The 27,238-nt window shown below is 45.5% G+C and overlaps 1 protein-coding gene across 8 annotated transcripts in view; it reads left to right on the forward strand.

Annotated features, from left to right (window-relative positions):
* Positions 1–24,781, forward strand: part of LOC135903408 (aquaporin-7-like) — a 137,699-nt gene extending 112,918 nt beyond the window's left edge. For 2 of the 8 annotated variants that reach the window (XM_070531733.1, XM_065433815.2), the window contains exons 3-9: positions 3,045–3,182; positions 6,185–6,303; positions 9,242–9,459; positions 12,160–12,311; positions 14,775–14,820; positions 16,902–16,935; positions 22,817–24,781. In XM_070531733.1, the coding sequence (XP_070387834.1) occupies positions 3,045–3,182; positions 6,185–6,303; positions 9,242–9,459; positions 12,160–12,311; positions 14,775–14,818 (671 nt within the window). In that variant the 3' untranslated portion in view covers positions 14,819–14,820; positions 16,902–16,935; positions 22,817–24,781. Of the gene's footprint in view, positions 1–3,044; positions 3,183–6,184; positions 6,304–9,241; positions 9,460–12,159; positions 12,312–14,774; positions 14,821–16,901; positions 16,936–21,410; positions 21,551–22,816 lie in introns of those variants that run through there. The other 6 variants (XM_065433934.1, XM_065433765.2, XM_065433878.2 and 3 more) reach the window with 5 other exon arrangements.
* The last annotated feature ends 2,457 nt before the right edge of the window (positions 24,782–27,238 follow it).

The following is a 27,238-nucleotide window of genomic DNA, read 5'->3' on the forward strand; positions in this document are numbered from 1 at the left end:
AAGAACGTCATATGCCTCACAAGAACAGCTGCAGTCGATTAAACAGATCTTCTAGGCAGCGTTCTCTGCTTTGGTGTTTCGCAGTGCACGTTTCAGAAATGCGGTATGCAAGAAGTGAAATACAATAAGTGCATCCCGCCGGGGATACGAGCGAAGCACAGAAATGGTGAAATATAAACCACATATCTCACTGCCTGTCGCCAAGTTAGTTATACCTCTGCTCGCGGAGGAAGGTTCGATCAACATCACTGACTGGCCCGCTTCCCCCCACAACAATGCCAATCACCTTCCGGCGAGGTTGAGGTTTCTGCAGCAATGGGGGAATCGGGCTCAGCTCTTTGGTCGTGAAATGAAGGCCTGATATTGTGGCACGCGCTGTCGTGTATTCGCCATTAGAGGTTTATATACTCATCGCAGTCTACATCACGGCCGCTTGTGTTTATGACTTTGTTTACAAACTCATTGTGGTGCAACTTGCATTTGCCTTCTATATTGATATGTTCATGAGTGTAAAGGACTGTGTGCTGCCGATTTCTGACCCTATGACGTGGTTTCTTCTTTTTTTTCATTTTCTTACATATAGCTTTATATTGCTGTTTCTGCTATGCGAAAAGGAGTAGCCGTCACCATTCTAAGGTGACTAGCCTCTTTCTTTTATTTTCATTTCAATAACAAAATAAGAGAACGGCTCTCAAGAACGAATGACTAATTTTCACTTTTCTTCTTTCTTTCAACTCCAAGGACAAAGGTGCCAAAAAGCTATGTGCGCGGTGCTTATAGTTTCCATATCAACCCGAAATCTCACCGTAGACACTGTTGTTACCAGGTGTTCAAAATTACGCTTTATGGTTTTCTTAAAGTTAGCAACTGGGAGGCACACGAAGACTAGCTTTGCCTATGGTCATGCAAGCTTCAGGTATGCCTAGGCTACATTTTGTCTTACGTATAATCTCTCGTCATTCTCGTCGACATCGCTTAATAGCTCGTCGCTCGTCGGCTCTCACCCCAAATGATCCTCATTTTCAGATGATGCGCTAAAGTGCCTATCCAGTGGAAGCGCTTAATTCCGCTGGCTGCTGCGGGGGCTAGACCTAGCTATACAGTGTCATCGCTTGTTCCACCAGGCACCATGCTGTGCGCGACGTATGGTTCCCTGTTCATGCTGTATCTTAAGTCCTCCCGTTATATACAATAGTGGAAGGAAAAGAGCCTCACTCCATTTATTGATATTTCAGTTTATTTTTCTATCACCATTTTACCGCAATTAACGAATGTATCTTAAGCCTGGCCATGACTATCGCACAACCTACACTGAAAATGATAAACAAGATTATGGGCGTATATTTAATTAAATGCGGCGTACATTAGGAAATCAAGTCCTCTTGCCTCAGGCGTTTATGGTTTTGCGCCCAAAGCCGTGCAACCCACAAAGTTATAGTTGCGTCGATGCAAACTGTAATTGGTGGTATTCAACTTTCCTTGCCGACAACGATAGGAACGCTCTGATGGTCATAAAACTTGCTCCGCTTGTCATTGTTGTTAGAGAAAAGTGAGTTCACACCTGTCATCTACCCCACAATATGCGAGACACTGCACAAGTTAGAACAGCATTGTTCAGTTGAAGTGTGCCTTTGCGTTTATTGCAAGAGAACACCTCGTTTCTTCTCCACTTTGGTAACGCCTTCTGGCTTGATCTTTCCTAGTAGTAACAAGTGGTATGAAGTGCAGCGTTAGTACGATTAGACTGCACGTTTGATGACCTCTTGTCCGTCTTACTTGTCCTCTTGCCTGTCGGTGCAATATCTAGTTAAAGAAAAGGATGTAACCAACATGTCAACGAAATTACTGGCGACTTGCTATCGAATGGCTGCGTATATTACGGTATGCACGCGAAAAAAAAATACGTTGCACGCGCCCTTAAATCAATGACATTAATGAAGTCTCACCTTCAATGTTTACTTGGAGCGACTTTGCCGTGTGCTGTATCATTCTTGCTCATTCGTGTGACTAGCAGCAGTAGAACAAGAAATGTCGCTACAGCTCCAGCGATATTTCCCTTTAGCCATACCTGCCAACTCTCCTGGAATATTTCGCGATGTTTGTGCAGTTAAACTAATTTTACGATTTTACGAATACCCGCCGCGGTTGCTCAGTGGCTATGGTGTTAGGCTGCTGAGCACTAGGTCGCGGGATCGAATCCCGGCCACGGCGGCCGCATTTCGATGGGGGCGAAATGCGAAAACACCCGTGTACTTAGATTTAGGTGCACGTTAAAGAACCCCAGGTGGTCAAAATTTCCGGAGTCCCCCACTACGGCGTGCCTCATAATCAGAAAGTGGTTTTGGCACGTAAAACCCCATATATTATATTATATTATATTACGATTTTACGAATGCCGCGTCAAGATTGAAACCTGCATTTGCATGCCACTGCTAATCACTTCTAGCCTGCGTTATCCTGTAAACTATGTTGCTCATCGCGAGATAAAAGAAAGGCGAGAGGACAGCGAAGACGAAAAACGGCGCAGCGCAGCTTTCTGATAGTAAAATGAATGTAAAAGTTTTCACGTGGGACATCGGCACAAACTGAAACGCGAACTAAATGTAACTGATCAAAATGTTAATAACTGTTACGCGTAATTACATAGAAGTGGGACGTGTAATCGCTCCGTATGGCCGGTTTCTAAGCACTGAGTAGTCCTAAGTGTGTGGTTAGGAGTCTGAATTGAACCACCGCTACAAATGCAGCTAAATCGGGAAAGGGAAAATGGCATTTGAGTACTTTCAGAATTGTTCACGTCTAAATTAATGTTCTTACAGTGCGTAGCCTTTTCAACGCTCGCATCAACGGCAAAATAAAATGAAGGGTATTTGGCGAGTATTGGCTATAGCGAAATTCTGAAGGACACGTTCCGAGGCGCTTCGATGGCCATTACTTGTGGTTCACACGAGTTTGTGGCCCCCTAAGTTTGGCCCCTAAGAAAGTCTTACGGCCACTAGGCCAACGACACAAATGACAAAAACAGTGTGCGTTCATTCTCGCAGGAGCCCACCTGAACCCGGCCATCACGGTCGCCGTGACGACGGTAGGCAAGTTCCCGTGGCGCAAGATCGTTCCTTACATGGTAGCACAGTACCTGGGTGCATTCCTCGCCTCCGTTATACTGTTCCTCACGTATCGCGGTGAGTACTTGACCCATTTGAGTGAGTGAGTGACTTTGGTTTGATTTGAGTGAGTGAGTGAGTGAGTGAGTGAGTGAGTGAGTGAGTGAGTGAGTGAGTGAGTGAGTGAGTGAGTGAGTGAGTGAGTGAGTGAGTGAGTGAGTGAGTGAGTGAGTGAGTGAGTGAGTGAGTGAGTGAGTGAGTGAGTGAGTGAGTGAGTGAGTGAGTGAGTGAGTGAGTGAGTGAGTGAGTGAGTGAGTGAGTGAGTGAGTGAGTGAGTGAGTGAGTGAGTGAGTGAGTGAGTGAGTGAGTGAGTGAGTGAGTGAGTGAGTGAGTGAGTGAGTGAGTGAGTGAGTGCCATCTACCTACGATTAGTAACACTTTGTGCAAAGCCAGAATTTGAGATGGAAAATTTTGCGATTTCTTAATTCCTAGCACTTTATCTTCAGCGGCTCTTCGAAGTGCAAGGAATGAAAGGCGCAATGGGCAGCGCCAAAATTTTCAGCTACCAACCTCAGCGGTTCGTAATAGACTTTATTCACTTATTCATTCCTAAAACACATGCCCGTAGCAATACGTAATCGGCGCGAGTGTACTTAAATGTAGTTTTAACGCGTGCTGAGTTTCTTCCACCTCAGGCTCCATCCGCCCAACGAAAACATGAACAGCTTTGAGACACATATCCAGAATTTGTCTCGCCTCGCTCTTTTCAGCTGTTCTCGTCTTCGCAACAATGCCTCTCATCGCTCACCCAAGCAGGTGCGGGGGCTGAAACGAATCGGGTCCTACGACATCTGGGCTGAACGTGCTGTGAGGGTGTATGTGGGCTCCTCAAAGCACTGGGCACCTTTAGTCCTTGTCCCACCTCTCTTGGCTAACCGCTATCCGTCTAAAGGCAGCTGGACGAGACCACATAGAACGAAAAATTGGAACACGAGAGACAGCGCTACCACATGTTGTCATCTTGTTTGTGTTCCCTCCTGCGTCACGTTTTTGGCCCGCACACGGCTTGTAGCGTTTACGTCCCTGCCCTTCTGACGAGTCAACTGTATACCATAAGTTTCTTTTATCCTCAGTGGGCGTTGACTGATCGTAGTTCTGATGACGCCTTGTGGAAACATTAACTTCGACACGTAAACACAATTTAGTGACGAGAACAACTGATTAGCGTAGAGAGAGAGAGATAATTTAATTGAAAGAAGGCAGAGAGGTCGGCCTGAGGTTTAGGCACTCTAGCCTGCTACTCTGCACAGGGGGAGGGGGAAAGGGGACATAAAGGTAGGATGATGGATGATGATGACATAGCAAGGGGGACGCAAGAGGGAGTCACCAATTCAAGTGAACTTACAAATAAAGGCGCTAGGACGAAGCTGGTGTGTGGGCCTCCCCTGCGTGAACAGCACACGTTAGCACTCTGATGATAAATATTCACAAATGTCATCCAAGAAGCCACTATCAGGTTTCGTATCAAGTCTGTAGTCACCAATTCAAGTGAACTTAAACATAAAGGCGCTAGGACGAAGCTCGTGTGTGGGCCTCCCCTGCGTGAACAGCACACGTTAGCGTACGTGCATGCGCTAACAGGCGATAAAATCAATGCGAATCGGATGACGAGAGCCTTTACTCTTTCATTTAGACACCCTAATGTACAGCATGGCAGCATGTTCGAATATTAAAACAGTAAAGTAAAGGCAGTTCTTTGACTTCGTACCTAAGTTTCACAACGCTTTGTAAAGTATGTAAGGAAGACCAGTACAGTGTCACCGTTCCTTCTCATTTGTCGCTGGTTCAGTTTAACAGATTCTTACGATGAAAGAAATGCCCTAACATTGTCCAACTTTATGTTTACTGTTTAATTGGCTACTCTTTCTGGCCCTATACGAAGCTGATTGACTACTTTATATCTAATGGATTCAAAATGGCAACAAGTAGAGTAGGGTAGAAATAAACTGACAAAAGCCCTCCAAGACTTCTAGTGCTTACGAGATTTTCACAGACAACGCACTGCTTCGCAATTGTGCCTTTAGAATATATGATATATAAACTCCGCTCTAACTTGTCAACAGGGCCTCAGCATATATTGCCAACATTTCGGCAAAAGGGGAATTGTCTTCAGTTGATACACTGACGAAGACTAGACGCCTTGGCTACAGGCTGTGGCCTTCCTTGATAGCCCTATAATGTTTACCATTTCAAGTATCTATCCTCCTGGGAACCGCAGTACGAGGAACGAAGCACACGAGCTATAAGAAAAAGGGAGAAAAAAAAAGGAACACGCATAAATAGTACAAACGTTTGCAAGACCCATCGTTTGAAGAAAGAGGACCATTCGTTGCACTGTCTTATATATGGCGATTGCTGTATATGGCGATCGCTTTGTATATTGCTGAGGACCCTGTTGTAATATTTTGTGTTCTGACAGCTGATCGAGTCTTCAGAACGTTTGAAGGCAGCGGTGAACGAATGTCTTTGCCCACTGAACCACGGACAGCAACTCAGAAAGGGGTCTTCTTCTTCTTCTTAATCATATGTTGGTGCCAAATTTATAAAGCTGATGACTTCCCAGAACATTCTTTTCGTAGTTGGTAAGGATGACCGTGAACTGGTGGGCCACAGTAGTAGCCAGCGATACTGTTGCTGTAGTCAGCACACAATAGTGTTCTCTTTCGTGCTAAACGATTTGCTGTAAGCAGGCTGGTATACTATGTTAACTCGGCGGCACAGTTCATGTTACTCATTGGAAGCAAGACAAGGCACTTTATCGTAACCTAGGCCGCAGACTGGCGCTTTTGGCTCAGGATTGTGGTTTTGCACAAAAATTTCGCCCAGCCCATTATTGATGGTTTGAAGTAAATTATTAAGGTGAAACGTTCAATGGTCTTGGGGAGTAAGTCTTTCAAGAAGACGGGATGCAGGGTTCGATAAATTACACTGTGCTCGCATGCGCGATGTGGACTGAGCCAGACGTGCACGGCGAACGAAGCACGGTGTTCATTCACGGACACAACGCGCACCATTCGCAGGCGCACTGGACCACTACGACGGCGGAGTGCGGGCGGTGACGGGTGAAAACGCCACGGCGGGAATCTTCGCCTCCTATCCTCAGGAATTCGTCAGCACTGGTAACGGCCTGGTCGACCAGGTAAGAAACGACCCCTGCGATACTGTGTGCTCAATATTGATGTGCATTAAAAATAGAGAAGAGGAAAAACGCCGATAGCCTGAATGATTTTGCTGAAGCATTCAGTGCACATAGGTCGCACGAAACAGGCTTCTGATTAGCATCAGTTCGCCACAGGGTTTTGAAGCTCTAACCATGTTTCAGAGAACCTCTACGTAAAAGCCAAAACTAGATGGCTTCACTCCACCCCGTCTGTTAGCAGCCGTCAGGAAGCAGGGAAAATTCTGCTCTAGTAATCGTACCGGAAATCGAACCTCCGTCCTGAATATTCGGATGCCGACAGCATAGCGCCCACACCTTGTACATACTGGCTACAGCATATTCTTCTTAGACCCAACAAAATCTTGGTGACCAAACATGAAGGTCAGTTCTTTTTGTTGCCGACTGGTCTCCTACGATTCTGAAAGATGACCTGTTTGATCGGATGGCACGGGTGCATGGTCACGTCAGCACCTCCGTCTATGTGGGCAAAGAGATCTGTCCAGTTTGTTCACATAAAGGCGGCGAAATTTAATGACATTTGAAAGCTATTGCAGATTCATTTTTCGTCATCAGTGACGATGTAGTGGAATGTTTAAAAAAAAATTCAACCAATTGTCGACAATGAAAAAGACAAGGTCGACGTACACTATGGTTAAAATGCTTCCATTATTAAATGTTGATTACACCTTTATTCTGTCTCTGTCTGTCTCTTTTTTTATATACGTTATTCACTCATTTTGTATTTTATTCATTGCGCTCGGCACGCGCATTTACGTCGACCTTGTTTTCTTTATCAAAACTTGGTTGATCCTTCTTTTTTTTTAACCAAGAGGCCAGCTGGGCTGATCTCGAGAAGTCTATGGAACAATGTGGCTAATCTTCCACTATACTGGCGCTAGTTACACCTATACCGTTAATTTTACTTTCTCTGCGACTAATTTTCGTTTCTTGTGGGCCATTGGTGAGCCACCTTTCACATACCATTGCCTACCGTAAGCCCTTTAGTCCAAGCGAACTCGCTCCATACACTAGAAGCGTGCCGCATGGAAACTTACACGTGCACCTACCTATCTGGGGTGGTTCATCCTTTACAGGGGTATAGTGCAATTTGATTAACTTTAGACAATATTGGCGCGATAATTACGTCCATACCATTTATTTTACCTACGCTGCGACTAATCCTCATCTTTTGCCTCGTTGAGACCTACATTTTGATACCGTTCGCGATTCAATGCGAGGCTCTGGAGGCACGAAAGGGCTGTCTTTTTTTCTGTGGTGCAAGTGGTTGCAAGATGCCCACATACGCCAAACCCGTGGAAATCTGCGAAGCGGACCTTGTTTTCAAAAGTAGCACTTTTCTCTAAAACTGACGGCAACGAAATGATTAAACGCTCGAAGTATAGTGCCGCCTGCATCTGCCTTTATGTTACACGATATTTTTTCATATTATTTCCGGTTTAGTTTTGAAAAAAACGAAAGCCGTCGTCCACGGGACGGGCAATGGGTCTGATGAGGTTCTAAAGAGTGAAGCACACGACGCATTGCAGCAGCATAATGTATGGAGATGCCGAAGAGGATATGCTGTACGTGAATCTTAGATAACGGTAGGGTTGAACATAAACGAAGACGACAACAATAACAACAACAATGACACGATTACAACTACTGGGAAGCAGCTACATGGAGCGCACTTCCATTTCGATGTGCCGTCGAAGCTTTGATTTGACTGTGCACGAAGCCCAAATATGCTAGCGGTTATGCGTAGCTATGCACCTAACATGACATTTCCTATTTCTAATGGAAGCACTCCCATAAATAAGAATTTTTCTGAGCTAATCATTGCGCGATTACAGCACTGTACATCATGCAATAACGGGCGGTGACAGTAAAGTGGCAAGATGATGCATGGTTGGATAGCAACTGGAACCGTTTTCTAATGCACAGGAAGATACATGCAGAGAAGGCACATAAAAACACTGCGCCTAAGGATAAATTCAATTTTAAATCCAAATGTAGGCCGGGAGGACGTGAAAACTGAACTCAGAAAGTTTTTTTATAGGTGTACTCATTTACGTTCGGGCATATATTTCTTTGCTATCGGCCCCAGTAAGCGCTCCCGATTCACTCGTGCGCAAGGAGAAGGCAAGTCGTGTGTATTAACCACCATAGTATCACTATAGTAATTACTACAGTTTCCCCATTACTTACAATGGGCGAATCTGCTCTGTCTGCGTTACTGGCAACATTTAAATGTGCTCTGAGCGCACAGATTGTGCAAAGCCAGGACAATGCGACTTCATCAATAGCTTTCGTCCGACTTACATCCACTTTCAGTTTAGTTTCAGTTTAGTTTATTTCCTTAATAAGGAGGAGACACGCATGTTTACACAAGTATACTGAAGGAGGTCCCAGAGCATGTGGCTGAAAGGGGACCTCCTGTCAGAAAATATGTACATTATAGAGGAAATACAATGCATAAAACAGCAATACAGTAGTCACTATGAGGAAGATTATACAAAGAAATGTAGTACAAACTGTAAAGTAATGTGATGTCAATAGCTAGTCGTAGAATTAAAACAGGCATTCTCAACAGAACAAACCAAAATACTTATAAAGGCTATAAGTGAGAAAAAAAACTAAAGAAAAAGGAAAAACGGAAAGGAAATGAGCAGGAGCGAACGGAATAGCTTAGATATGTGGATTATTCTGGCTATCGAGTAGAAAAGTGAATAATGTTTTCTTGAAGAAACCTAAAGACGAAGAGCGCTTGACATCTAGTGGGAGGCTGTTCCAAGTGGATAATGCTGCGAACTATCCAGATTGTTTTCCATAATTAGTATGTATTAGTGGCAATAAGAAATTGTTAGCTGCACCATTCTTTAATTTTCCTCTTTCATTCTCGTCTCCTTCCGCACAGATCGTGGGTACCGCGCTGCTGGTACTCGCCATCCTGGCCATCACGGATTCGCGCAACATGTCCGTGCCGCAGGGCATCCAGCCGCTCTTCATCGGCCTCGCCCTGGGCGCGCTCATCCTCTGCTTTGGCTACAACTGTGGAGCGCCCCTGAACCCGGCGCGGGACCTGGCACCCAGGGTGTTCACTGCCATGGCCGGATGGGGCGTTGAGGTCTTCAGGTACGCAGCACCCGCGCTCATGGCGGCTCTCCGTTGGGCCGAAACTAGCATCGCGCCTGCGCACACGACGCGAGTAAACACCCGCGTGTCAGCGGCGATCTGTTTCAGCGAGCACGTCAGCAGCGACCTGCTTCGCGTTCTTGCAGACAGAATAAGTAGGCCGATTTGATCCTTCTCCCCACCCGTAACTCGGTCTTGAGACAGCGATGTGCGTGCTTTCGTGTCTTTTTCGGAGCTGCCTTAGTGTCATCGTCGTGCCATTATATACGAACGATTGAGCTCGAAGGTCCATATATATGAACCTTCGAGCTCGAAGGTTCATTTATATGGACCTTCGAGCGTGATGGCCGGTGCTTGCATAAGCTCTAGAATATACACCATTAAAGTAAAACTATTCCAATTCCAATCAGCCATTAGTGATAGGTCAGATTGGTTAAGAGTCCAGCACGTATGGGCGGGCGCCACTCCCACATGAGCCGAGCCCGAAGCATTTTGACCTGTCACGGAGGGCTAATGGCCGGTTTGGAATAAAACCAGATTGGAATAGTTTTGCGTTATAGCGGCTCAGTAGTATGTATGTGCACCAGTTTCGCGCAGCATTACACAAGGTTCGGCGAAAACATAGGCAACAGATAGGACTCTTAGAAGCATCGATGACCTTCGAGAAACTTCCGATACAGGGAAGGCGCGTTATTCGCTGAGCGATAACCTTTAAAATTTGTTAGCCGGAGAAAGGCGGTCACTAGAAAAGATACATATGTACTCGTGGTAATATAATCGTCACGCTGTCATTATCGTCATGTTATTGTTGACGTCGTTAGACATAGTTTGTAAATTACAGTACAAAGTAACGACGCCTGCGAGAGTTAAGCAGGACATGGGACCACCATTGTCGTTATCTTTGCCGTCGATCATTGGGTCAATTACCGCTGTTTTGGACGGCAATGATGACTTTTGCATGGGTAGCCGTCAGCAATTTTTTTATTTTTTAGTGACGGTTTGTTGGAGTGGTTCCTACTAAAGGAAGTGTCCGTTTTGATCTAGATATGATGATGGGTCGGGTTGGCGGGATCCTTTCATGCGTTTGATGAAGACGAGCAGCAATGGTCATAATGCTGGCCAAAGCTCCTGGGTCAATACTTTCTTCTTGCGCTATGTACCAAATCAAAAAGACGGAAAGACGGGGACAGAAAACATGGACAGAAAAATGGTGCGCGAAGTTACGACAGTTTATTATTGTCATATCACGTAGATATACCGGGTAATACTCAGAATAAAATACAAGTGTTAAAAAAGTCGTTTTTGGTTGTGTTTAGATTGTACACTTGTATTTCAATCAGATTCTTAATCTATATGTACATATATACTTGACCTTACACTAACAAACGAGCTGAAAGCTGACGCACCGTTCGTTGTTCGTGTTCTTTTGCCCCCATCTTTTCGGACATAACACAACAGCCATTAATTAGGCCCTTTCATCGCCTTCTTGAACGCGTTGAACTGGTCACTCTACCTCTCGTCCTTGCTCCATTTGCCCCTTTGCAGAAGGGTCGGAAGGTGAGGGGAAAGATAAAAACAAGAGAAATCGGGAGGGGGGGTCAAAAACAGTGGTCTGGGAGATTCTGCACAAGTTTACATGTGTAACTCGCTTGGTAACTGCCTCAGATCCATTGCGCATGTTCGGCTCGTCTGTACTCAATGTGTGTTTTGTATGATGATGTTGTGCACAAGGTCCCTCTACTACTATATTCTACTATACTTGGGAGACAGCGATGACTTGCTCGAGTGAATTTAATTCCGGGGGTTTGCGTGCCAAAACAACGATTTGATTATAAGACACGCCGTAGTGGGAGGCTCCGGTATAATTTTGACCACCAGGGGATCTTTAACGTGCCCCCAATACCCGGCACACTGGCTTTCCTCGAGTCTATTACAACGGGGCTTTTGAGTTCTGGCGCTAACCACTCAGGGACATGATTCAGGGTGCAATACCGCTTATGTTAGGTAAAACACATGGAAACAGTTTTTTTATTTTTTTTTAATGGAGGACGAGTAACGTCGTTCTGAAATATGACCTACGTTTATAATGTTCCTCTCCTGATTAGAAAGTGGCGCTGAGATTTCTTAAACAGTTTGAAGAGCCTTTGTGTGCTTTCCCAGACGATTATTTCAGCCCGCAATGCCAGCACAGCCAGCGCATTTGGTTGGGTCGATATGGATCCACTACAACTGTGACGCTAGCCACCAACAGCTGCACTTGTGATCGCTCGGCTCCTTGAGAGCTGGACTGCGGATACACGAAGGCCTCAGAACGGCTACCTACGTCCAAGTCTTCATTTTGCTCTCCGGCATCAGTTTACCACAAAGTGCTGTAGTACTTTGTGGCATGTATACGCACACTGTCATTGTGGTGATTGATCTCCGTTGGTCTACACTGGACCTCTTTACACGTATGCCACATAATTTGAGTCCACTCGCGAATCACACAGCTTTGTACACGAATACATAAATCACCAATTTTCCTTGAACTAGCCTCACTTTTCAGCTTTTTTCTTTATTTTACCCCACTTTTTGCGTATAAAGACTACCCGTGTAAGACATACTTCAAGAGGATAGAGCCAGTACGAATATCAGGCATAGCTTGTGGCAGCTCTTTGTACATGAGATGAAGCAAGCTCTATTTTACGCTTTGGCGCGCAGCTACCGGGACTACAACTGGTTCTGGGTGCCCATCGTGGGCCCGCATATCGGCGCCATCGTGGGCGCCTGGTTGTACTTGCTGACTGTGGAGCTTCACTGGCCCGGATCGAGCTACGACATGGACAGCGGTAACGCGGTATCTGCCAAGGACGGTGCGTACAGTTTCCCTATCCGCTGTTTACAGGGAGGCGGTTAAAGTCACGAGTCGAGTTTCTGTCCCAAGACTCAGCACGTGCTATACCGCTGTGTCCGTTCGCCGGCGGTACAAACTGCAGCACGTGAAATCATCAACGCCACCAAACACGCGTATAATATAGAGAGTCAGCGTAGGACAGACGTGTACCAAAATACTGGAGAGCGAAGACGCCATAGGAGCAGCGCCAATGGTGGCACCCTGCAGCGCTGTGTTTAACCAAAGCGTGCACAATATTTAGGCCGTGCAGCACCAACTCCCTCGTTGTGACGGTGCATGCTCCCCAAATGACAGACTTTCGCACAGCGGATAGGGGTTAGTAGGAACAGATGCATACACAGCTTGCCACATGCAGATTTCACTCCATCCCTGCAGTCGGCTTGGGATTTTGTCCATGGAGGAGGCATCCTCCGCACGATATAACTTTACCTTTCTCTTCTATGCGATTTCTTCCCTTATAACAAATCAGTGTGCCACCAACTTATTTAATAAGTCTTTACCGTTTCATTCAACCAGGGCTGTGCTCCAATTATCTCTGCTGGAGCAGGAGTTCCACTTATCAATAAGATACTTTTTTTGCCCAATGTTTTTCGAAAGGAACAGTTGTGGGGCACGAGAAAATTTTCAGTTATTATGGGTAGTCAGAGTGTCACAAGAAGTCACCATCAGCACCGCTATTCCCGAATGCGTCGTTCTTTAGTTTTTTGGTATACGTTTACGCTAGTAGACCTAAACTATGCTGAAGCGGTTCCTTGATCTCAAAGTTATGGAAACAACCTTGCGCATTTCGTACCCAATGTCCTTTAGCCATCTTACAAAACGTTCCGGGGACATTTTGCGCGTTCATGTCCTGGGGTCTTACTCCTCGCGAAAAAGTTAATAGCTACAAGGAGCGCTACGTCCAACTGACTTTTCTAAAGTTATGAAGAATCGATATCTACTAGCGACAGTGACTCTTTGGTAAGCCGATAGGCTATGTAAAGGTACAAAATTGATTCGCATGGTAACCCTAGCGTAGAATCAAGGATAAAAATGTCAAGTCAAAGTCCTTGCGACGCTGGAATTTTCCATGTATTAACAGCAAATCATACCATCTTAGAGCACTAATGCTGAAAGACGGTGTAGTTTAGCTGGTTGCTATGACTAAGAGAACGCGTTTAACTGCGAATCTGAACAGGGAACAGGATAGAAGTGAGATTCACAAACACTGGAATACGCCGTTTGCTTGGTAAAATTCTGAAGGGCACAGAACAACGCCAAAGAAAGAAGAAAAACGGAACCAATACCCTACACAGATGCCATTGGTCCTTCCAATACAATTGATCATGTGACTCATTCTAATCCACTATAGCCTTTCGCGAAACAAACGTCACATTTAGTCCAACTTTTAACCTAGAGCATAATACATTCCGTTTCTGAAATTTACTTGCGTAAAGAAGTGTGTTAAAAATGCACAGAGAGAGTTCATTATCAAAATCAGAGGTCCTTTATCAATTCCCTTATCAAGAGATCAATTTTGCTTCCCTGAAAAGTTCATGAGGAAACGCCGTGTCAAGAGCAGTTAATATGACGTTTCACACTGAGACACATTACGTACAATAAGAACTGAGGCTGAACTATCGGTGACATTTTCTCAGAGCCTATGGCACTACATGTGGTTCATCAGTGATTCATACTGATGAAAGAGTTCTAAGCGGCACTTTTCTGTTAAGTACAGATATTCTCGTAAATGCTGTCATAAATAGTGTCCTAAACGGTGTCTTCGAGAAGATATGATTCGAGGAAGGCAGGGTGGGTAGCCAAGAAAAGCGCCAGGATGGCTGCTCTACGCTGAGAAAGGGAAAAGAGGCAATAAAAAAATAGATAGAAAAAGATAGATAGAAAAAGATAGAAAAAGAGAAGGCTCACCGAACAGAATATGCACCATTTCACAGATACGTCGATCTTACGGCTATCTGCGCCTATACGTGAGGCAATATGGCAATAGAACCACAATAACCGTGTGATCACGAAATAGTCGTGTCTGATGGGGGTTGGCCGAAGAATAAATGCTAAAATGAATTATACGAAACTCTTGTAGCAGTGTTTCTTACAAACAATTAGACGTGCACGACTTCGCTCACGGCGGATTTCCAGATTGGTTTACCAAATGAAAGCTTGGGACAGCAGCCCGACGCGTCGAACGTTTTATAGGCTGTGCTCGCAGTAACCGCGGCTATATTTACTAACATCTAACACGTGAACTCGCCTGGGGAATGTTCTCAGCACTAAGGCTTATAATCGCATGCTCTCTCAACTGCAGCACTAACATTGCGCACATGCGTTCCTCGTTCCACTGTGCCTTGTTGTTGTTGTTGTTGTTGTTTTCTTCCACATCTTCGTAGACGGCACCAATAAAAAATACCTTCTGCACACTTTACAGCACCTCGATTCCAATTGGCGAATGAGAATGAGGCAATTTTTTAGAGGTAAGAATGGTCACTTACTGAGCAACCATAGCAACCACAGATCGCGAAACCGCGTTGGGTTCATTAGCAACAAGGTGCACGTAGAAAAGTCAGGGCGACTATCATCATCCGCCTGCACTGTCAAATTCGCGCAAAACTAAAGATAGGACGCCCCAGGATTGGTTCGCTATACCGAATGTTTCAGCGATGGCGGTTCTGAAGTAATTAAATGCCCAGACGAAACAGTAACCTTGCTGGTCAAAATGTATTTCAGTGACTGACACCAGAAATAAGGCGATCATGACTAATAATCTCTTTAAAATATTTCCCAAATTTTAGTAATCCCTTTTTTTTAAATGAATCACTTAAACGTGGTGCTTTCCCCGCTATCTCAGTCTGTAGAGCATAAGCCTCGCAACATAAGGGTCGTGGGTACGAGCTCCACGTTGGTCAACGGGGAATCCACGTTGGGACGTGGATTCACCAGACTCGTACGCGGCCCCTTAGAAAGACGGCGAGACCAGAAAGAGCCAAGGCCTAATATTTCTCCACCAAAGCCACGCCAGTTCTGAGGGCTGAGCGGTCCGAGGGCGCGCCCCCACAGCTTGGACGTAGCCGTGTCACGGGCAGCAATTTGCACAGCAGCGGACGAGAGAGGCACCCCCATAGCGTATCGTGTTGCTACATGCGCCGTTTAAGCCAGTCACTGGTCGAGGCAGGTAAAATAAGTAGGAGTGCTCAGACTAGGAACTGTTTTCGGGATATGCGTCCCGCAAACGTGCAGCTAAAATGCTGCTGACATTTCCCGTATCGACCTACCGTAAGTTTAAGCCTTCCTTGCGTACTTCAGGGCAAAGTGACATACTTGAGGGCAAAGATTTTCCTCGCTATAGAGTACTGAAAACGGACATGTGGAAACTATTGCTAGTTACAGGACCCCTATTATAGGTTGACATCCTTCGAGCATTTATATTTCGTGACAGTAAAATGTGTGCTAAAGTTACAGATAAGCGAAATCATCAAGAACAGCTAATTAAAAGCTATGTGCGTTACAGACAGCCAGTAAAAGTTATTTTGTAATAATTTCCAGATTCATCTTAAAACTTCTTGTGTGCAAAAAAACAGGGACGAAGAAGAGGAGCGACACAAGGACGAGCGCTTCTTCCTCTTCTTCGTCCCTGTTTGCGCACAAAAAGTTTTAAGATGAATGTGTTCCAACAAGGCCGACTCGCACTTATGATTCCCCGATTGTTTCATGATCGAATACGGTCGTCATTGAAACATCCGGTATACAGCATTACTGTAAAGTAGAATCCTTAAGGAATTATTTTTCGTTAATTAATAGTAATTTTCGGAGGGTTACTGTAATACACAAGCATAAGGAAGTCCCACTATTTTCTAAAAGCAGACATAGTGTCTGCTACGTAAGGGACTACTGTTTAAATCCAGCTTACGTTTTAGCGCCTAGCTACCACGTTGAACTCAAACGACATATGGCGCTAAACATGTACGGGGCTAATAAATACACCTCGAACGGTAGAACGTCACTTTCAATTTATAATTATCCAACAAAATATGGCTTTGCGCCTGCCAGTGCGGATGAATTCTAGCTGCAAACTGTCATCACGAGTAGCCCTGGGTCTACTTGGGATGGGAATGATCAACTTGTGTATCAGCTTCAAGAACGTACACATCGCATTTCATCTACAAAAAACTATGGAAATATAACAAAGTGCCATACCGCACCCAAAAGGCTAGGGGTCATTGTTTATCACGAAGTCAGCACGGCGCTCGAGGTCCACTCGTCGTACATTAATTAAAAGCAGACTGCTTCCTATGGCTGCTATTGCTCACTCACAAGGCCATCTTTCGTTCCATAAAAACGCGAGTATGCCCTTTCTTAATCCATATTCCTCGATCCCAGGAATATACGTTAAAGCGAAGACTACGTTAAAGCGAGGGGCACACCTTGTCGTTATAGCATGTCAGCTCGCCAGTCTTTCTGGGGCAAACACAGAACTTTCAAAGGCCGCCGTTCACCTTTCACTCGCAACGAGTTTTCAGGCTCAAGAAAAGACAGCGATTGTTACTGTACTTTTCAGATGCTTGCGGAGAAGACGGGGTTCGAATGTGAAAGTAAGTGCGAAGTCGTAGCACGCTCAAGCATGGCGCACCCCTCACGACGTTGCACACTGCTCGCTTTGTTGGACTGAAGGGAAACATGCGGAGGTGGCTTTTCCGGAGAGCACGTGTTTGTAGGAGTATCCCTTCTTGTCTTTGATTCTGTGATTTTTTTTCTTCCTTTTTTTCCCCCTTGCACTGCTTTTAGTCTTTGAATCCTGCCTGTCCCATACCTTCATTTCATCAATAACAGAGCTCAGATATTCATTGCTTGCTGCTCCAATTCGCTTAAACATACACTTCAAGTAAATATCAAGTTTAACTAAGTCAACAGGCTGCGCTGCTGCATTGGCAAGTCCATCATTTTTCTACCTAGGGTGGAAACTTGGTACGCCACAAAATAACACATCTCGAAATCGCTGCTCCAGCTCCTCGTGACGCTTCAAATTCATTCCTGCAGCGTCTGATCGCACCAATTTACTATTTTTCATCAATAAATAACAGCTTACTTCATGTAGACATCTTCAAGGCCGTGTCATTTGACCTTTGTTATGGTTCACTGTATGCGGCGATGAGTGGAACGGATGCCAAGCGCATGAGACACACGTGCCTAACCGTCGCGCTCGTCAACGTGAAAATACTTGTCCGTCGGGTGTGTGCGACGGGACTATGCGACAGTACAAATCCTACTCTCCTCTCTCCTCCGTCCATCACCTCTACGACATAAGTGGTTTCTCTCCGAATTCCTCTGCGCGCGCTGGCACGACGGGAACTACGCTCAACCCTTCTACGCCAGGGAGTGGCTTTTCTCCGTATGGTTCTGTGTGAATTGCCAGGGACTGGTTTCTTTCCGTATTCCCCTGTGTAGGTTGACCGGGGTGATGACAAGGCCCTCTAAGGGAGCAAGAGAGAATGAGGTTGCCCGGATGGTGTAGAGTATAAGAAGGCTAGCTAGACGCCAAGAGAGATATCTGCCCTTGCGTGCAGGAGCACGCATGCCGATCGTTACTGTACTTTTTGTCTTGGAGCGCATCGCTCACCCTTAACGATGTTTTAAACTTCTGTTATTTGCTTTTACATCATCTCGTCTTCCCTTCCGAACCCTCTCCGATGGTCAATCTAGTTCGAGCTCCAAGCAGACACTGTTGAAGGCCACCGAAACATCGAGCCCGTACCAACTGGTGGCAGCCGTAACACCTTCCATCCAATATGTGGAGTATAGCAAGACAATGCTTTATCCAGGCCAGCATCTCCACTTCATCAGTGCAGCCATCATCACTGTCTCTAAGTTTTCTATATATTGAGACTGTATCTCTGCAGAAAAAAAAAACAAGAACTGATATCGCGAAAGTGCCGTGAATTCTCTCACCACTGAGTCAATTCATCGACCCCATGATTTGGGGGCAACGACCGAAAGTGGGCCTTACACTTCCATTTTGCACAGTGACCCAATGAAATTCAAACTGACACACATGACAACATCAACGGCGGCAGAACTTGAAACCTTGCGTGCTGCCGTCAAATACCTCTTGCAAGAGACTCCTCAGAAACGCGTCATCTTTTGCGACTCTAAGGCAGCACTTCAGAGTTTGCATTTTGCCCTATATCACAGGACTCATGAGTAGCTGACATATGAAAAAATTAAGAGAAGACCACCGTCAAGCTATCGCTAAAGGGCATGAAATTATATTCCAGTGGCGACCTGGACATACCGGCATTGCTGGTAATGACTTCGCCGACGAAGCCGCCCGGTCTGCCCATGTGGAAGCCCGACCAGTTCCAATTCCCTTATCCAGAACCGGCGCTTCAAGAAACCTTCATGTCGTGGCCAAAGCTATGACGCACAAATACTGGTATTATCCCAACCTCCCGAAGTGTAATCTTCATAGACTAGATCCATCAAAAATGCTACAGGTGCCATCAAAAGTTTCCCGTTATGAGGCGACAGTATTGTGCCGCCTCTGGCTCGGGGTGGCATTTTCGAAGGCCTACTTTTTCCGCCTTGAAATGGGAGATACGCCCACGTAGGACTCTTGTGGAACCATAGACACGATTGAACACATCCTATTTCTATGTCCCCAGTACGACGTCGAGGGTGACGCTATCAGGACAGCGTTGAACTGGCTGGACTCCAGACCTTTTTCGGAAATGGAGATTCTTAGACCATGGCCGTACGCGTCGGTGGCACAGAAAGCCACCGACGCGCTGCGGCACTGCCTCAAGTCGACAGGTCTTGGTGACCATGTGTAGACTGGCCGGGAACCTTGAAAAGTGCGAGAAAGTGTTCTCTCTCTCTCTCTCTCTCTCTCTCTCTATCTATCTATCTATCTATCTATCTATCTATCTATCTATCTATCTATCTATCTATCTATCTATCTATCTATCTATCTATAAACCCCTTCCCCAGTCCAGGGTAGCAAACCGGACGCGCGTCTGGTTAACCTCCCTGTCTTTCCTCTTCTCTCTCTCTCTCTCTCTCTCTCTCTCTACACAGTGATCAATCTGTTTAGCTTCAGGTCGCGTTGTCATTTAGTATCTCCTTCGAAGCCTCGTGCGTTAGCCACATGACCGTGTGTTGACGCGCCTTCACGCGTCTAGACAACTCTGCTCTGCTGCGTGTGTGTAGCACTTTGGTGCGAAAGTCTGATTACGCAAGTCCTGGGACCAGGCATCTATGATTTGTTATTATTCCATGAGGCCTTTGCGTCCTGTTATTGTATGTTTCCGCCAGCGTGTTTTTCTTTCATAAAATGAATAAAAAGAAACACACGAGAGACAAGTTAGTCCTGTCGTCTTCTTCATTTGGTATATCGTGTGTTCCCGCTGGTTTTTTATCCGTTTTTACAACGTGACAACTAGCCCAGTTCACCGCGTTGCTGCTTCTGCTTTTGTTGATATTCCAGCAAGCGCACACACACGTCGATAAGAGGCCGCTATCAGACGAGTTTCTTTTAGGTCCTTCGCCTAATGCGCGCACACGCACACGCACACGCACGCACACGCACACGCACACGCACACGCACACACACACGCGCACACACACACACACACACACACACACACACACACACACACACACACACACACACACACACACACACACACACACACACACACACACAAAACAGATTCCAAACACAGATACTAAATGCGAAGGCACGTCCGCATGCTTCCCCTCTGTCTGACCATCTTTTCGCAACCCCGCAAAGGCCACGGAGCTACCCTTCTTAAATATCATTCATTCATTCATTCATTCATTCATTCATTCATTCATTCATTCATTCATTCATTCATTCATTCATTCATTCATTCATTCATACATGCCCTAGCTTCATGGTACACGCTATCGCTTATCATATATACATAGCGCTGCGTACTTCACCTCACAGTTTCGGTGATGGCTTCACAGATCCGACTGCCTACAGCGAGTACCGGCTCTTAAGCCATCGATATGCCTCATCGAGGATATTGCGCCCAAGAGAAACACACTTGATCGATCCATCATCATCTTGTCGGCGGTATCTTTAAGGTTACACATTTTCTACGGTGTTCTGGGCCACGCACAAATCCCTATAACGACACTATTTATCTGTTGTCGTCATTCCACCGTATAACGAATGTGAACAATGAACTATTGAAAAAGGCGGAGTGACGGGAAAATGAATTAGCACTTCTCCACAACATTACAGCAGCGAAGAGATTTCTGCAGTAAAAACCAGACGTCACAATTGTAAGGCACTACGGTAATCCGAGAATGCGAATTCTGTAGAAGTTTATAGTTTCCATTCAGATAAGAAAGTTTTCCACGAGAATATCACAAGACATAAGAATTAAGAGAGTTCATTTATATCTACCTCACCACTTGAAATGACACCGAAGCGTTTGCGGACGATAGCATGTTTTGCATGCACGGAGAATAACTCATTTGCATGTGAACTCGCACGTGTTTCGTTCGTCGCATGAAGACCCACCTCGCACGCATGCAAAGCACGTCGACGCATTTGGCGAGCATGTTCGTCTGCTTCGCATAATATTTTCAAATTGTATTGGTGCACATAACTTGCCATGTGAAAAGCCTATGAAAAAACGAAAAAAAAAAAGAAGAAACGCATTTCTGGGCAAAGCACACAGTTTCAAGCGACTGGACTGCTCGAAATAACCGATTCTTTATTGCAGAGACTACTGGCAGTCAGAAAGGCTGCCTTATTTGCACGTGGCTCACTCGCTTACAAATGTGGACCCATTTTGCCTTTATACATACACTTGTTGATATTCTATTGATATCCTGCGGCGGTTCTAAAACCTACATCAAGTTCTCTTTAGAAAAACTATTGTATTGTTTTTCTTTTTTGTCCTTCTTTTTATTTTGTGAAGTGCCTCGAAAATTGTTGTCTCATTTGAGTCAATTTGAGTACAGTTGCATTAGATAACATGACGTTTTCAATTCGTTTTTTTTTTCATTCTCAAATTCATTTTGCGTTGCATTTCAGAAACTGTTTCGACAATGTAAAAAGCTCGGACTAGGATAACGGAAGAAAAATAAACATTATCTACGTTCCGCGCTTCAATTCAGTTTTCGCCGCCAGTTCATACCACACTTCGATCAAATAAAGAGAAAGTGATTCCCACATTTTCGAGTAACTTTCATTTTTCTGCTTGACAGCGCCTTATTTGTTACGGCAGAAGCCAAACAAGAGCACAAATTGCTAGGATGTTTAAGGATACATGACAGCACATGCCTTGTGTTCTTTTTATTGTCTCTGTTTAAATGGTGCTGTTGAAGATTGATCGTTACCAATCTGTCTGGTTTGCAATTTTTTGAAGATTAAGAAAATGGAGGGGAACGGGGCTGCGGCGAAGAAATCAACCTCTTGCACCATTAATTGCTTCCTTTTCGAACAAAATGGTCTGAATAAGAAAAAAAATGAATTTTCTTTTATTTGTTGTATTGTCGTTTTTCTTTGTCAACACACGCAACAAACATTGACCGCAAAGCATCTCATTACGAAATGTGATTCCTGATTCAGCTCTTCAGAAAAAAAAAAGCAGAGCTGACGATTTAGCGATCTTACGAGACCGCCAGGCGCCAAAGAGGTATTCGACATGTTTGTGCGTCTTAACAAAGCAGTCCCACGATGGAGACGCAGCCGACCCTGAAAGCAGGTGGACACGTTTTCTCTTTCTTTCTTTCTTTCTTTCTTTCTTTCTTTCTTTCTTTCTTTCTTTCTTTCTTTCTTTCTTTCTTTCTTTCTTTCTTTCTTTCTTTCTTTCTTTCTTTCTTTCTTTCTTTCTTTCTTTCTTTCTTTCTTTATTTATTTATTTATTTCTTCCTTCCTTTCTTTCTTCTTTGTTTCTTTCTTTCTTTCTTGTCTGCTTACACGAACAACTTGCTATAATACGCGCACTAAACAAAACATAGCCTATAGAAAAAAAGAAAGCGTGGAGCCCTGCGTAGCGCAGCTGTACCCGCCGAGGCGTAAAACACCCCTCACCTGCAACTGTGTCTTTTTTGAACATCTTGCAGTGCGCGAGGTAGTTTGCTTAAATGAAAACGTGAAGGCCCTCCTCACGCATACGCATTGGAGTAGTCGCTCATGGCATCTATTCTATATGAGCCAACGCATGTGACTGTTTGTATGTGTATGGTTCGTGGCTGAGTTCTCTCTCTTGGGCAAAGCCGCGACAGGTGGCGAATGTCCGCTGCCGATCAGGACTTGGTGCTCAGCAACTTAACTGCCACTCAACTCACAACAAGTTTTATATCTGTGCCTAGTTTTCGGGTATATATAGTTCTCAAGTGTATGCATCGAGCTCACTAACACGGCTCGTTGACCCATCACTGCATTCATTAACTCATTGCCGTCTTTTCTGTTCATCTTTTCCGTCTCCTCCCCAGTTGAAAACGTCATCCAAATGAGGGGCATCAAGCAGTGCGAAATGAAGAACTGAACGCGGAGCAAGAAAGACGGAACAGGAAAATTAAAAAAGAAAATTACATATACGGTTACCGGGACAATCATCGCCACACATACACACACACACACAAAACTTGCACACAACTACAGTGCCCCATCTTGGCCGCCATGCATTCGATGCTGCAAGGCAAGGCGGTCTCCCCAAGAAGCCGTGTACATCTCATCACAAAGGTACGGTTCAAGCCTGGAACGCTGCTGCCCGGCAACGAAACAACGAATCGCGGAATCACTGCTGGACATCTGGACTCATCTTGCGACCACTGTATTTTGGAGTTCCCGTGTCGCTTGTGTGCTTCGAAAACGCGAGTTCACGCCGATCTATGTGTGGTTTGTTGCACCCAAATGTGCTGCACGCAACTTTCATCGCCCATTTTGTAACCCCGCGATCCCGAAGTCATATCAATTGAGATAGAGCCAGATTGTGTGGAGATTTTAGTCACTAGTGACAGACATCCACATTCTGGACCTCTTGCCTTCATATTTGATCGTGAAGTGGCTTTTGTATTCGTTCGTTACCTTTGTTTCATTTTTTTCTGCGAAGAAACAGAAATGTTGCGTTAACGAGCGCTTTTACACGGTTGTGTCTTAACACCTAATTAAGTAAACTTGATGTAATAATCCAGGGGCTAAGTGTTTCACCCATATGTTCGAGGTGATGGAAGAGCTTTAAAAATCTGATCATATCTGAGTGTGAGCACGCGAAGGGTAACATAAGCGCATATTTTGCCTACGAATAATAAGTTTTGCAGTACATATGCGTTTCCCAACACTCAGCTTGCCAAAGATTCCTGTTTTGTTTTTTGTTTTCTCACTTTGTGGTTTGTCTCGCTACTGCTATCTTTGGTAGCTTTGTTGCATCTTACATAATGAAGATCGAAAAAAAATCGGGAAGAATAAAACGTGTGTGTTGCTCGCATTTTCATACACATATCATCCCTCATGTTGTTCATTTTACCAATGAGTATTTTCCTCCACTTGTTCACTGAATTGTTTGTGTAGATATTGTTTCTCCTGCTTCAAGATGACTGTATTTCTTTTTCCTTTTCTGTAATTGAGAAAGCTACAGCTGCATCTCTTTTTACATATTACATGCAAAGTTTATCAAGTGCTATCAGTGAGTTGCTGAGTTGCTGTTCTTTCAAGAAAATCATTCTTCCCAACGAATGCACTCACACTCTTCTTTTCTTCTTTGCTGCAGTTTACGGAATAAGTATGCAGAATGCTTGGGATAGAAAAGAAATGAAATAAAGAAGGAATGTGAAAGGATTTTTTTTATTGTTTACTATTACTTGTTTATTTTTTTGCAGCTGCCCATGTTTGCCCATGTTTGCAGCTGCAGCTGCCCATGCGACTACGTGCACGTGTGTGTTCTTTGTTTATTTCCCATGGTGCTATTTTGTTATTTAATAATTTACTCGCATGGGACAAATTTGTATCTCACGTGTTTTGTGCACACATCCGCAAGAGTTATATCCATTTAAACGCAGGGCTGCGGTTATGAAAGTGTAGAGAAAGAGCTATGTTCTAAGAATAGACATGTCCTACACGACTGCACTGCTTTGCTTTTGTTGTCAATTTGCACGTCTGTAATCTGCATAAATACCAAAATATAATCCGCACAGCAGCTTACCTTTATCGAACACTGCGTCTACAAAAAAAAAAGAAGAAGAAAAGAAACATGACGAAGCGCGCGCTTATTTTTACCTGTCTACGCGCGCTCTGTATTATAGTGGCTTTTCTCGTTACGTGCCTTTCGTCCACATCACCTGAGCCTCTTCATCGTGAATTCCTACGAGAACCACTTCCCATCGTGAATTCCGGCAAGTGGCTATTGTTATTGCATTGTTGTCATGGCGTCCTGAAATAAACATCGTTGCAGTCTGTTAGTACGCTTCTGTTTTCTATTCTTTCGTATAGCGTGTTTTCCTTGTCACGGACAACATAAAACGTACAGCAATATTAAAAAGAAAGGTTGGAATTAAAGTACCTTACTTGGAATGAAGAGAGTAGTTTAGTTTAGCGATGTATAGAAGTTCACTCTAAAGTTCCCGCCATCGCATGCTGAAAGAAGAATAAGAATAAAAGTCACATGACAGTAAGTATGTTTTCAGCGGATTAGAACGAATTCACCACGTAAAAAAAGGAAAGAAAGAAAAGAAACTATTTAAGTAAAAAAAAAAACCTGAGTTTTGTGGTTTCGTTGCGACGTTGTGTTTTAAACATATTCCTATACCCATGTGCGCTAATTTGGCTCTTCAGTGTATCTTTCGGCGCATGTTAAGTGCTCTGCGAAAATCAAGCGGCAAGAGAAGACGACATTCACAGCAGCGCGAGGGTGTGAATAAATTAAGGCCATTGCGCTAACTTGCAGTGAAAGCATTATTCGCCCTGAGACTAAAATCAAGGACTCAATGGCATAGATTTTCTTTTTCGGTAACCTAAGGGAGGAAACCAGTGCTGTCTTAAGTTTTAGTATGTGACCTGCCCTTTCCGTGCCTTATAGGAAGAGCATAGCACGAAAACGCGTAATCTTACTTTAGAATCCATGCTGCTGTCACAGACAGCAAATGCGGTCTGTGTCTCAAAAAAGTGCACCTAAAACACTACGTGCAAGCACAAACTCGTTATTTCAGAGCTTTCGCTAGCGGCGAAACCACCGCGTTAACAAGGTAAAATTGGGAGGAAAACTTCTGACCCATCACAGAGGGGGAAGGAAATCCGGCAGACCCACTTCAGGATTAATGTCGACGTTAACGCGACACTGAAGCAACTTAGCGACACATCGCATTGCGAACGCCAAAACGCGTCGTGCATGAGGCTTGTATGCAGCCACGCAGCTCTCTCTCCGCTTCCCTATGGACACGTTACGCCACCTAGCGGCGCCGCCACCAAGTACGTGTGTGGCGCTTTCGTGATTACATATTCGGGCAAGATTGCCTGAATATGTATGATGCGGGCTCAATTCCGCCCATCGCGGGATAAATTTTAAAGAATTTTTTAGAGCGCAGCTCTTTGGCGTCCGTTCCTGGGTTTCGCGTCGTCGTCGGCGTTGTCGTCGGCCTCGTAACCAGCTCCGCCCCCCTTTCATCCCCCCAGCGCTAGCAGCGACCGACTGATACCGCTGGATGCCGCTGACGCCGCTAGAGAGTCAAGATAACGTGACTGCATAGAACACCGTCGCCGCCATGCAGAAAGAGGAGGAAAGGGTCCCCCCCCCCTGTTCTTGTGTGGCGGATAGGGTGCTCTTCAGTTGCCGACGCGCCGGTTATTTCACGTAGGCCCCGGCACGTCGACGAATACGTGACCACCTTCCCACGGCTAGACCTGGTTCTTAGCGCTGCGGAAGCGAGGGTATCATATTGTTTGTGTCGGCATCGGCGGCGTTGTCCCTGAAACCAACTCCGCAGCTGGGGTTGACTCACTATCGGCGTCAGCGGCATCAGTCAGTCGCTGCTATCTCTTCCCTCCTCCCTTTATCGTGTTGTCCGCTTGCTGCGCGCGCTTCTGCCCCCATCGTTTGCCGCTGGGTGTACACGCCGCCCCCCTCCCCCCTCTTCCTGCGAGTCTCCGGTTGTCAAAGCGCCGGCTCGAACTTAATTCCTTTCTTCGCTCCTCCTCCACTGCAACCCCTGTGCGGTGGCAATCAGAGAGCCAGATCGGTGGCGGCGGATCTGTATATGTGCACCGCCCGAGCCGAAATTGCCGCTGCCGTTCGCCACTGCGAAATTATCTGCCAGTTCTTTCTGAGCCATGAGTGAGACGACCGATGGAAGTCCTCCGTCTGCTGCTGCTGCTGCTGCTGCTGCTGCTGCTGCTGCTGCTGCTGCTAAACGAGCTGCCAGAGCAGAGGCCCAGCGCCGTCGCCGTCAGAATCCAGAGGTGCGTGCCGCCGAAGCAGAAGCTTACCGTCGCCGCCGTCGAGATGATCCAGGAGTACGCGTCGCCGAAGCAGAGGCTAAGCGCCGCCGCCGAGAAGACCCTGCCGTTCGCGCCGCCGAAGCGGAGGCTCATCGCCGCCGTCGAGAGCAACCAGCAGTAAGCGAGGCTGAAGCAGAAGCTCATCGCCGCCGCCGAGAAGACCCTGCCCTTCGCACCGCCGAAGCGGAGGCTCATCGCCGCCGTCGAGAGCAACCAGCAGTAAGCGAGGCTGAAGCAGAAGCTCATCGCCGTCGCAGAGAAGACTCTACCGTTCGCGCGGCCGAGGCCGAGGCCAAACGCAAACAAAGGCTCGCAAACAGTCAGGGTGCAACAAATGCTTTCCGGCGACAGTTTACAGACAATCCGTTTGGAAGTGTGTGTTCAGTGTGTGATCGGCTCTGGTTCCAAAATGACGTGAAACCGCT

The sequence above is a fragment of the Dermacentor albipictus genome, chromosome 1 (assembly GCF_038994185.2).
Source record: "Dermacentor albipictus isolate Rhodes 1998 colony chromosome 1, USDA_Dalb.pri_finalv2, whole genome shotgun sequence".
In the NCBI taxonomy this organism is placed as follows: domain Eukaryota; kingdom Metazoa; phylum Arthropoda; class Arachnida; order Ixodida; family Ixodidae; genus Dermacentor; species Dermacentor albipictus.